We start from the raw sequence: 12,402 nt of genomic DNA, 5'->3' as shown, positions 1-12,402 counted from the left end.
AAAGCCCTGCTGGGAGCAGCCTGGGCTCTGTCGCTGGCAGCAGCTACCCAGAGCCGGGGCTGGCCATGACATGCCAAGCAAAATGGCCTCGCATGCCATGTTCAGCATGGCATGCGAGGCCATGGTATAAACAGACAAGTTTCTACTTTTTGCGATCACATGATTCCAGCTGAATATCAGTAGTTTGCCTACTTAAGTTTAAAGATATTCACCACCCTATAGCCCTTTGTGTAACACTGCTGTGTGATTTATGAAATCTGCCAACTCCCACTGATTACATTTATCAATGTAGAATATAATCTCTTTATCAGAGGTGTAATAATCAATGGATGCATCACAGACATTGATAATTTCAAACTGGCCCTCTAGCATAAGACAGTGAAGTGTTTTTCTTTCCATGTCTTACATTACTGTATGTCATTTCAACTGCCCTTTTCTTATTCAATCACTTTTTCCCTATCCTGCCTTCCTCTCATCTACTGTTGAAGAAAAACCCTGAAGTTAAAACGCTTCTAATCCTGAGCTTTAACGGGTAAACTGAAATGGCTTGGAAAGCCAAACTAGAGCATGTACTACATCATTAGTGCTGTAAGTCACAGGCAGCCTAGGAAGTCACCCATTAAAATAATGGCAATTTTTAACAATCACCCATTAAATAAGTGCCTTTCTTCTCTTTTCCTACTTAAAAAAAAAAAAAATCAAGGAGAAGGAATCCGAGGGACAGTATATTAATTCCATAAAGTCTGCCAAGTTCTTTGGGAACTCTGGCTGAAAAGCTCTCTAGAAATGTCAGTTATATTAGTTTGCTGAATGCTTTCAAAATATCTGATTAAAACAGATCATAAAGGTAAGAAATAGTTCATATTGTTGCCTTTATGACTACAGTATATTAAAGTCCAAAGGTTTTACAATAATTTTGTGGGATGTGAAGAAACATAGCCAGCCAAGCTGAACTCAATTAAGTAAATTGCTGTATTTATTCAAGCCCATTTTAACATAGGTCCTGATTGTCTTTTCTAAACCATGGTAAGAGAAAAGAAATTTTAGGACTAGCCCCATCAATATACATATGAGCAAAGCTAAACCAGAAGTGGGACAGCCCCGGCAACTATCTGCATCAAATTAAACAACAGCTAGTTTGGTTATAGAAAGTTAACAAGTAAGTTCTGTATGGATGTCATGGTATAAACGTATTCCTTTCTCCCAAACTTTTCTGAGTAAGATGTACTTGTTAGTACCCAGTAGATCATGTTCAAAGATTGCTAAAAAATCTTTAAACATTCAAAAAATAATCTGTTTTCTTAAAATAAGGGCTTTTTTATTTTGACTCTTTTGTTTTCATTTTACGACTTGTACAGTGGTAGTGCCCAAAAACGTGTTAGAATTGAGATATTATGCTAAGCACTGTGCAAGCATGCAGGTAGACATGGTTTTTGCCTTGCAGAAATAGTCTAGTTCTGCTAAACTCTCTCTGTTTGATTAGCGAAAGCAAAATGATTTAAGTATTATTTGCTGATAAGAGAAAGATTAATCACATTCACTAGGGATGAAAGAAGCATGGGAATTCTTTTCTGAAAAGGGCAGATAATGAAAAATGTATGTAATTTAAGATTCATTGCTCTTCTGCAATTGTTTCAGCCTATTGATGAAATAACTGAAAACAATATTTTAGATTGGCCATAAGGTTGCAGCAGCATAAAACTGTCTTTTGCAATGTGTAGTGAATGATACCACACTAACTCCTCAGCTTGTGAATGAGCTATTTTTATTACTATAGCCTGCAAACAACAAAACCTCTGTTTCTGCAGCCGCATGAAAAGACTGTTTTTAGTTGCAAAATAACAGAACCATATATTAAAATGCTCTAAAGGTCTACTTCAGCAATCACTCTCCTGGCTTGACTTAAGCTGGTTCAGTAACTGAGGAATAACTGTATTTTAATAAAAGGTTTTGGAAAACCAGCATGAGAAGCAGTTACACATATTAAGTATTCACTGTCTGCTTGACAGATTTACTGACAATAGGAAAGTTAAATTACTACAGTAACTACTATGAAAAAGTTTAAGTGTGAATTCTTGAGCAATAAGCAATTTCTGTGCATACATACTCTAGAAAAAATACAATTAAATAAGCAATATTATCTTCTGGTTTCAGTCATTCAGTATATACAGTAACTACAGCAACTCCCTATTTAGTCAAAGGCAGGATATGACAAGATTCTTCGAACCTGGAACTCTGCCAAAATGTGACCACAATTTCACTAACTTAGTCAAGTGCCATAGTGTTGAATGTCGTGGAAACCTTAACTGACATGCTAGCATTCAGTCAGCAGATGCAGTTCTACAGACACTAGCACCAACTTTGTCATAAATAGCACTACAGTTTTCTATCCACTTTACAGTCCATTAATCCAATCCATACCTCCTTAGCTTGCTTGCAAAAATGTTGCGAGAATCATATCGAAAGCCTTGCTAAAGTCAAGGTATATCATGTCCACTAGTCCCTCCACATCCACAGAGTCAATCATCTCATCAAAGAAGGCAATCAGGTTGGTTAGGCATAACTTGCCCTTGGTGAATCCCTGCTAACTGTTCCTAATCACCTTCTTCTCTTCCAAGTGCTTAGAAATGGATTCCTTGAGGATCTACTCCATGATTTTTCCAGGGACTGAGGTGAGGCTGACCAGCCTGTAGTTCCTTGGATCCTCTTTCTTCTCTTTCTTAAGGATGGTGTAACAAGTGTGTGTCCCAGGGCTCTTTGAATCATGGACCTGCCCACTTGTCTCAGGGCTAACTGCCCACCTACCTCGCCCGCCATGCCTTTGACGAATCCATCATCGTAAGATCTGTTTTCCTGACCTCTGATCATGCGCGTGGCTCTCCTCTGGACTCTCTCAAGTTTCTCCACATCCTTTTTGAATTGTGGAGCCCAAAATTGAACGCAGTACTCCAGCTGCGGCCTCACTAAGGCCGAGTACAAGGGGAGAATGACGTCCCGGGATTTGCTCGAGAAGCATCTATGGATGCACGCCAGCATTTTGGTCGCTTTACTAGCCTCAGCATCGCATTGGAGGCTCATGTTCATCTTGTGGTCAATGATGACCCCCAAGTCTTTTTCTTCTGTAGTGCTAGCCAGCGTAGCACTGCCAAGCCTATAAGGATGCTGCAGGTTTTTCTTCCCAAGGTGCAGAACCTTGCATTCTTCAGTGTTAAACACTATCAGGTTCTCGTCCACCCATTTGCTGAGCTTGTCCAGGTCAGCCTGGATCACCTGCCTGTCTTCTGGTATATATGCTTTGCCCCAAAGTTTGGTGTCATCAGCGAACTTGGCCAGTCCGCTCCTGACTCCAATGTCCATATCATTAATGAAGATGTTGAACAATATGGCTCCAAGGACAGAGCCTTGGGCGACCCCACTGGTCACAGGGCACCATGATGAGTGACTTCCATCAATTACTACCCTCTGGAGCTAATTACTACCACGGAGCTAATTTTCCAGCTGTGTATCGTGGTGGACCCAAGGCCACAATTGGCCAGTTTTGCCAAGAGGTGATCATGGGATACCAGATCAAAGGCTTTTTTGATGTCAAGATACATGGCATCAATCTCTTCTTGCTTGTCCAGGTGATAGGTCACCTGGTTGTAGAAGAAAATGAGATCGGTCAAGCAAGACCTACCCGCAACAAATCCATGCTGGCTATCCCTTAGGATGTTGGCATCGGCCAGTCCATTAAGGATGGCCTCTTTAATAAACTTTTCTAATATCTTCTCTGGGATATAAGTCAGGCTGTTGGGTCTATAGCTAGCCAGATCCACTTTCCTCCCTTTCTTGAAGATAGGCACCACACTGGCCTTCTTCCAGTTTTCGGGCACTACACCAAAGTGCCAGGAGTTTTCAAAGATCTGTGCCAGGGGCTGGGTTATGTTGCTCACCGGCTTCTTGAGTACCCTGGGGAGTAGACTGTCAGGGCCGGCTGACTTGAAGATATCCAGCTTCTCAAGATGTTCCTTCATGAGGTCAGCATTTAGGGAGGGCACGGGATCTCCCTCACCCGGACCTCCCTGTCCCGTAGCAGGCATGGGTGTCCCATGGGACTGATGAAAGACCGATGCAAAGTACCCATTTAATAGGTTGGCTTTTTCCTGGGCATTGGTTGTCAGTTGCCCCATCTGGTTCAGCAGGGGTCCAACGTTGCCCTTGGTTTTCCTCCAACTCCCCACATATGTGAAAAAGGACTTTTTATTGTCCTTGATACTCGAAGCTAGTTGGAGTTCAGTTGCAGCCTTTGCTTTCCTGGTTTGCTCCTTGCAGGACCAGACCAGTGCAGAATAATCCTCCTTGGAGGTGAATCCTGTCTTCCATTCTTTGTAGGCTTTTCTATTTAGCCTTAGGAGGTCTGCTAGGTCCCTGGAGAGCCGGGGGGGCTGCTGTGCCCTCTTGCTGCCTTTCCTCCAAGATGGAATAGACTTAGCTTGTGCACTGAGGATCGCTCCCTTGGGGACCAACCACTCTTCTTGAACTCCCCTCTCCCTGGGGTCATGGTCCTTTAGGGCCTCACTGAGAAGCCTCATGAGCTTGTCAAAGTCGGCTTTTCTGAAGTCAAGGACTTCCGTGTTGCTGACTGACTTGCCAGCTTTACAGCAGGTGGTGAAGGTGATCAACTTGTGGTCGCTGTTGCTCAGCTTCCCATTGATCACTATGTCACCGATTAGGTCATCCCCAGTAGCCAGTACCAGGTCGAGCAGCGCTTTGCCTCTTGTTGGCCCATAGACTTCTTGAGTCAGGTAGAGGTCATCCATGCACGAGAGGAAGCTTTGCGACCGCTTGGATGTTGCTGAGTGATCCTCCCAGGAGACGTTCGGGTAATTGAAGTCATCCATGAGAACCATGGTCCTTGAGCATGCGGCCTCAGCCAGTTCCCGGGCAAACTCCTGGTTAAGCTCAGGACTTTGGGTGGGAGGTCTGTAGTAGACTCCCACCGTTGTGTCCCCTGTGCCGTGTTCCCCATAGATTTTAACCCAGAGGGTCTCCAGTCATCTACCCTGGTTGCCGATATCAGCTTGCAGGGACATGTAGCTTTCCTTAACATAGAGAGCTACACCCCCAACCCTTTTATCTACACGATCCCTCCTGCACAGGGTATTGCCATCTATACCCAAGGTCTAGTCATGGGTAGAGTCCCACCAGGTCTCTGTTATCCCTATGACATCATAATTATTTGCAATGAGCAGGAGGACAAGCTCCTCCTGCTTATTCCCCAAGCTCCTGGCATTTGTGTACAGGCAGGCAAGTGTCCCCTTGGGGGGTCTTGCCTTGCCCACAGATTGTACCAGGGCTGGGGCAAGGGAGAGAGAAGTGGGCAGATCTGAACAGGATGAGGTTCAACAAGGACAAGTGCAGAGTGCTGCACCTGGGGAGAGGGAACCAGTATTATGGTTAAAGGTTCCCTCTCAGCAGCACAGAGGCAGAGAGGGATCTCGGAATCAAGACTGAATCCAGGATGAATATGAGTCGCCAATGCGATGAAGCAACAGGCAGAGCCAACCGCACCCTGTCATGCATCAACAGGGGCATTACTAACAGGTCCAGGGAGGTCTTGCTCCCCCTCTATGCAGCCCTGGTCAGGCCACAGCTGGAGTACTGTGTCCAGTTCTGGGCGCTGCACTTCAGGAGGGATGTGGAGAACCTGGAGAGGGTCCAGAGGGCCAGTCCTATGAGGAGAGACTGAGGGACCTGAATCTCCTCAGTCTCTGCAAGAGGAGACTGAGGGGGGAACTTGTGGCTGCCTACAACCTTATCAAGGGCCACCAGCAGGGACTTGGGGAAAGTCTGTTCACCAGGGCCCCCCTTGGAGTCACCAGGAACAGTGTCCACAAGCTGAGGGAGGATAGGTTTAGGTTAGGACGAGCTACTTCACTGGTGGCCAGAGCCTGAAATAGGTTTCTCAGAGAGGTGGTGCTCTCACCTTGCCTGGAAATCTTCAAGAGGAGACTAGATAGGTACCTGGCTGGCGTCTTATGACCCCTCCCACCCCTAGTGCTCCTTCCTGCCCATGACTAGATGATCTGTCTAGGTCCCTTCCGACTCACTGATTCTATGATTCCAAGGGTGGGCTCCCTTAAGTGCCTTGGCCCGCTGGCTTTGCAAGGGTTGCTCAGTGGGCCAGCAGTGGCAGTAATCCCCCTGTCCCTCAACAGGCTTAGTTTAAAGCCCAGTGAAGCGGGTCAGCCAGTCTGGCTGAGAAGAGCCTCCTCCCCAGGGGAGAGAGGTGGAAACCATCTCTTCCCAGCAGCCTCTCACTGCCTCTCTCGCCAAAGAGCGGGCTGTGGTCATGGAAGCCAAAGCCTTCCTGATGACACCAGCGCCACAGTCTTTGGTTGACTATGAGGATCCTCCTCTCCCTCCTCAGCCCATAGCCTGAGACTGGGAGGATCAACAAGAACACCACCTGTGTCCCCAGACCCTTTAGCCCTGCTCCCAATTCCTTGTAGCACCTCATGAACCAGCTGGAAGCACTCCGAGGCATGTCATTGGTGCCCACATGAATAAGGAGCATAGGATAGTGGTCTGTGGGCTGGAGGAGCTTAGGGATCTTCTCCGCAACGTCCTGGATGTGGGCCCCTGGGAAGCAGCAGACTTCTCAGACTAAGGGGTCGGGGCGGTAGATTGCCCCCTCAGGATGGAATCTCCCACGACAAACACCTTAGTTTTAACTTGGGGACAGCGGGGGCTGTTGCTGCAGTTCAGCCTGTGTTGCCTGTGGGAGCTGGCAACTCACCAGGCTGTACTGGAGCAGGAAGAGGTGTGTACCTGTTGCTAAGCTCCGGCAGTGCAGGGGCCTTGGTGCAGCGGGCCTTAGGGCCCTTGACCACCTTAGTCCATGCACCTGACTGGACAGACTGGGAGGTCCGAGTCCTCCTTTGTCCTGGAGGGAGATGGTGGTCTACCCTCCAGCTCCCAGGGGAGAAGGGCCTGGCAGTAGGAGTCAGTCTCCTGCTCACAGTCCCTGATGGCATGCAGTCTCTGGACTGTGTCCCGGAGTTCCTCCAGCTGGCGCGCCAGAGACCGCAAAAGCAAGCAGGGGAGATGGCCATGCTTCCGGGCCCCAGAGCCCGAAAAAGGGACAGGCAGCCTGCGCAGCCGAGAGTCAGAGGCTCAGTCTACATGGAGCCCGGAACCATGGGCTCCATCTGGGTGACGGTCTCTGAGGTGCCCAAGGAGGGGCCGCAGAGCCCAGGGGGACCCTCGGGGTGCGGCGCGTGCCCATCTGTGTCATGCCTCAGGTAGGCTGGCTATGGCTGGGACTGTTTACCCTGGGGGGTTCGCAGGCAGGGTCTCGGGCCCTCCCACGCACCCTCCTGCGCGAACTCCGTGCTAACTCACGCACCAGCAGACAAGCGCGCCTGGTTGTGCAGCCTGTTCATGTGGCTCTGGTCGCCTGGCTCCCTGAGGGCGAAGTAGGGGCCTGGGTGGGGGTTGACCCGGCCTGGCTCCATGCAGCTGCCTCCTCCCACTCAGAGAGGGGTTAACCCCTTTCCACCACAGGCCCTGTGCTGGGGGTCGGCGGGAGGCTCCACGGATGCTGGGGGGTCTCTTGGGGGCTTCAGGGAGCGGGGGCATGGCAGGCTTTCACCCGTGTGTCCCTCGCCGTTCCGGAGCCTAACTGGGGCTTTTTTTGCTGTTGGCTGGCCCTTTTAAACTGTGCGCATGCGCAGTGGGCCCGCCGTCAGTGAAAGCTGCTCTTGGGCAAGGGGGAGCCCTGCCCGGGATTTGGGGGCCCTGCCCTACTGGAGGGGGACTGGTGAGTACCCCCTCCTACCCTTCTCTCTCCCTGGGGAGCTGGGTGAAGTAGGGGCCTGGGCGGGGCTTGACCCGGCCTGGCTCCATGCAGCCGCCTCCTCCCACTCAGAGAGGGGTTAACCCCTTCCCACCACGGGCCCCGCTTGCCTCCAGCTGTGCTGGGGGTTGGTGGGATGCTCCACAGCTGCTGGGGGGTGTCTGGGGGGCTTCAGGGGAGCAGGGGCCCAGAGGTCTTTCACTTGTGGGTCTCTTGCCGCTCCAGAGCCTAACTCAGGGCTCCCAGCCCCTCCTTCTCCTTAGGCTCCCTGCCTGGCTTGGGATCTTCTTGGTCCCCTGATGCCTCAACACTAGGCCTCAATCCCCTGCCCAACACTGGGATTCAATCCCCTTGCCCCAGAAGCTTCATACCCAGCTCCTTCATGGGCGCAGGGTCCCACGCCCCTGGATCCTCACACCTAGCTCCTTCATACACCTCAGGACTTGCTGTGAACCTGGGCTCTGACTCAGGTACCTTCACATGACCTGGGCCCTGCCTCAGGCCTCATTGTAAGCCTAGACCCTTGCTTTGGCTTTGGGGTTTGCCCTCCCAACCTTTCTCCTCCTGCAAGGCTGCAGGAGCTGAGGCTTTCTGGAGCACCAAACTCACCCTTCACTGGGAAGGCACAGGTGTGGTATTTCCTGAGGACTGCCCCGCCACCATACCATCCAAACCCAGTAGGGTGTAGTTTTATGTCATGCCCCAGGATCAGGAACCTCCAGCCATCCCCATAGTTTCTGTCCTGTACCTCCAAGATGTTACATGAGCAGCAGGGAGATGTTCTCCCTTTAGCTGCTAGAAGCAAACTACTGGCTCTACAGCTCAGAGTTTGCTTTTATCCCAAACAGCTGGGCCCTGTTCCCAATCAGGTAGTTGTGCCTGATTGGGAGTGCAACCACCTGAAGGTTGCTCTGCTGCATGCCCATGCTCCTGCATGTAACAGAGCACAACCTGTGCTCTGTTACAGATGGGCATTATAGTTACCTTTTTCCAACCATCTGGGACCTCTCCTAATCACCATGAGTGTTCAAAAATAATGGCCAGTGGCTCTCCAATCACATCATCCAACTCTCTCAGCACCCTCAAGTACAACCCACCCATCCCCATTAACTTGTATACATGCAGCTTTTCTAAATAGTCCCTATCCTGTTCTTTTGCCACTGAGGGCTGCTCACCTCCTTCCCAAACTGTACTGCCAGGTACAGTTGTCTGGAAGTTGACCTCCCAGTCTGGAAGTTGACAATACTCTCTTATTGTGGGTGGTGTCACACGGTAGGGCAAGTCCAAAACCAGGCTGATCCTCATTTGCGGGAGCAACATGAATTATATTAATACTGGGACTATTCTAAATGTCCATAGTAAAGAATAGTCATAGGATCAAGGAAGCACATATGAAAGCTTTAAGCTTTTTATTCTTGACCTATGCAGGTCAGCCTTGCCCCAGGCCCCAACCCTGCATAAGGGCACTTATTTATCCATTGATTGAAAGAGAGATGCACCATAATACAGAGCACATGGAATCAAATGTTTGTGTATTTTCCACTAGAAAAGCAAACCATCCAAAAGGCAAAAATCTACATTAGACCATGTATGGAACACTATAGTGTATAAGCTAAATATAGCAAATATATAATAAAGAACATTAAAAAATTGGCAGAATATAAACATATCAGAAAAGTTGGAAAAGTTGGAGCTGTCAGTGACTCAAGTGTGTACAACATTTAACAGATAATTTTTATTTTATGCAAAAAAGAATGATTGAAGATGATATTGAATCATCAGCAATGCATGTTTTTTCAGGGGAAGTGGCATATATCAGTTTACTAGCAGGAAGCTTATCCAGGTTTGTAAGAACACAAAATGAACTACTTCTACACTGTTGAGAGCACGAGGCTGTACATCAGAGGTCAGAGAGTCTATCTGTTCTTTTCCCAGTTGTAAAATATACTTACATCATTTGGATTCCAGGGTGCTCAATCTGCTAGCAGAGTAAAGATACTGATAGAAGAATGGATTGGAACCTCTTTGGAATCCAAGATCTCTATTGGTTTCTTCATCTAAAAGCTGTTATCATCTTTAATAGTGCTATTTGTGAGTTTGGGGGAGTTTCTTTTATTTTTATCTTTGTAACTTTATAGCCATCATTTATATTGACAAAACAAATCTTTAATTTTTCTATATACGTGTCTATACATATAATAATCTTTATTATAAGACTATCCTAAGATTCACATTGTAATTTAGAAGTTCTTTGACATTCATTCCTTATCATAAATATTTCCATTCTACTTACTAGTTAGCCACAATCTCTCACCACAAAACATTTTCTAGTTCACTCCTCCATTCTTAGTAAGCTTCCAATATTTTCTCTTACCCTTGCTTTTCAAAGACCATCAACCATAGCTTCTCTATTCCAGTTATCCACTATGATCAAGATATCACAACAGGATTGTGTTTTTGGAGGGTTGGGGGAGAGGGAGATATTTTTTTTTAAAAGAGAGATTACTATTCAGACCTAGAATCCTCAGAATGATCATAAACTTGGATCTTTCCACACAGCTAATATTTACATCTGGTTAAGAGTTACCACATGCAAAAAAAGTCCCTGTCTCCAGCAGAGAGGATAAAACCAATACAGCTGGTATGGGAGAAGGAAAGTTCATAATAAAAAACACAGTATACTTTAAAAATGTAAGTACTATACCTGCATAGGATCTGGAATGCAAGATAAAACTCTTTCTATATTTTCAGAATTCACATCAACGTCATTTACAGCAATAAGGGCATCTCCTGGAGGCAAAAAAACCATAGAAGTAACAGATTTAAGAAGGTATGTGCAGACGTAATACACAATTCAACATGTTCTTTCAAAATTGAAAATGGCACCCAAAGCTCTAAGATCTTAGATCTAACCTGAGACAACTATAGATACCTCATTCCAACACCAATAGTATCAAAGTCTTTGAAAAAAATTTGAAATAAAGTAATTCAAAGCATAGAGGTTAATGCAAGTCAGGATAATCACTGTGGAATTGCTAAAAATGTATTGTACCAGATCAGCCTGACATACCTCTTTGGTAACAGGCATTTAGGGAAAGAAAACGTGACACACAATCTATTCAGGATTCACTATAACTTCTGGTCGGGCATCTTATATAGGAAATTAATTAAAAGTGGCAAAGATGGGGAAAAAATACAAGAATTGCAGGTTCAGTAAGGGACTGGGCAATGGGGAAAAAACAATCATTGTTCTTAAAAGAAAATAACTGGATTGGAGGGAAGATGCTAACAGTTCTGAAAGGATCAGTCTTGGAACCAATCTTATTTAATATTTTCATTTATGATCTTACCACAAAAATTATGGATGCACTAATGAAATTTTCTGACACAAAGGTTGGAAGCAGCAGTAGTATAAAAGAAAAATGGAGAAGCAGAAATGGAATGAAATTTAATAGTACAAAGTGCACTGATAAATATTTACTTGGGGGCTCATCAGCTGAAAACGACAGGGGAGGAGAAAGGTATGTGTTAATCATCTTGAGTGTGAGCCACTTTCTTTTTTAAAGCAAGTTTTCCTTTCATTAGTTGATATAACAATTAAACATGTTACTTTACAAAGAAATACAGTTTTTACAGTAGATTTGGTATATGTTTCCTAGGTACACAAACTGTGTGTGCACGTATGCAATATAGCTAACATATATGGATTGTTAGAAATCCTACATTTCAGTACGTTATAAAATGGTGAAATACATATTATTCACTAAATTAACTTTTTTCTGGTATTTATATCAAGCTGCATGAAGATGGCAACCTGAATTTAAGAAACACAAAACCAACACTTCAAATTTATTAAACAAAACTTTAATGTTTAAATACAGAAACTTTTAAAAAAAATCAAAACATGGTGCTCATTTACAACTGGTTGGGCACAGCTACACATGACATTAGAAGGCAGCAGTAAACTGCAGAGCTTACTGATCCACAGTTTATCGTTCCCGGGAAGCTCTCAGGGGTGCAATTTACATGTGCACCTTGACTGCAGCACATTGAGCTGCACTGCATCAACCCCAGCTGGCAGGTGGTCCAGGGAGTTGCGGAGGGGCTGGCTGGGGCACGAGGGTGTTTCAGCATGGGACTAGGCAGCAGGCAATCCCAGCACTGAAGTACCCGTGTGCCCCAGCCAGCCAATCAGTGTCTACTCATGAGTTGCTGTACACAAAAAAAACTCTACAGGGTAGGACTTGTAAATACAAGTCCTACCTTGCTGCAGAGTTTATTAATTTTGTGCCTCCTAACAGAGGCAGACATGTAGATGCTGACATGTTTATTACATACTTAATTAGTCAATTGTACAGTAAATGTCTTGTGTAGACGTGCCCACTAATTTATTAAATACAGTAAAACCACAGTTACCTGGCATCACCGAGGTAAGGAGATTGCTGGTTATGGAAAAACTCCAGTTATCTGAAATAACCCAGCAGGGTTTCTGATAACGTGGAGCTCTATGTGGGGGAGGGGAGGGAGTAGCAGCAGCCACACACAGAGCAGCAGCAGCTGCAGGG

The 12,402-nt window shown here is 46.3% G+C and overlaps 1 protein-coding gene across 4 annotated transcripts in view; it reads right to left on the bottom strand.

The window, feature by feature from the left end:
* Nucleotides 1–12,402, bottom strand: part of INTU (inturned planar cell polarity protein) — a 102,266-nt gene that overhangs the window by 51,311 nt on the left and 38,553 nt on the right. For all 4 annotated transcript variants that reach the window (XR_016440800.1, XM_090036613.1, XM_090036611.1 and 1 more), the window contains exon 3: nt 10,542–10,627. Coding sequence is in view for 3 of the 4 variants with exons in the window: in XM_090036613.1 (XP_089892739.1) it covers nt 10,542–10,627 (86 nt within the window). In the remaining variant the exon portion in view is untranslated. The remainder of the gene's footprint in view (nt 1–10,541; nt 10,628–12,402) is intronic.

The sequence above is a fragment of the Crocodylus siamensis genome, chromosome 2 (assembly GCF_052110815.1).
Source record: "Crocodylus siamensis isolate JL-2025a chromosome 2, ASM5211081v1, whole genome shotgun sequence".
Taxonomy (NCBI): domain Eukaryota; kingdom Metazoa; phylum Chordata; order Crocodylia; family Crocodylidae; genus Crocodylus; species Crocodylus siamensis.
Note: the sequence above shows the minus strand (reverse complement) of the source record. Positions and strands in the feature narration are given on the sequence as shown.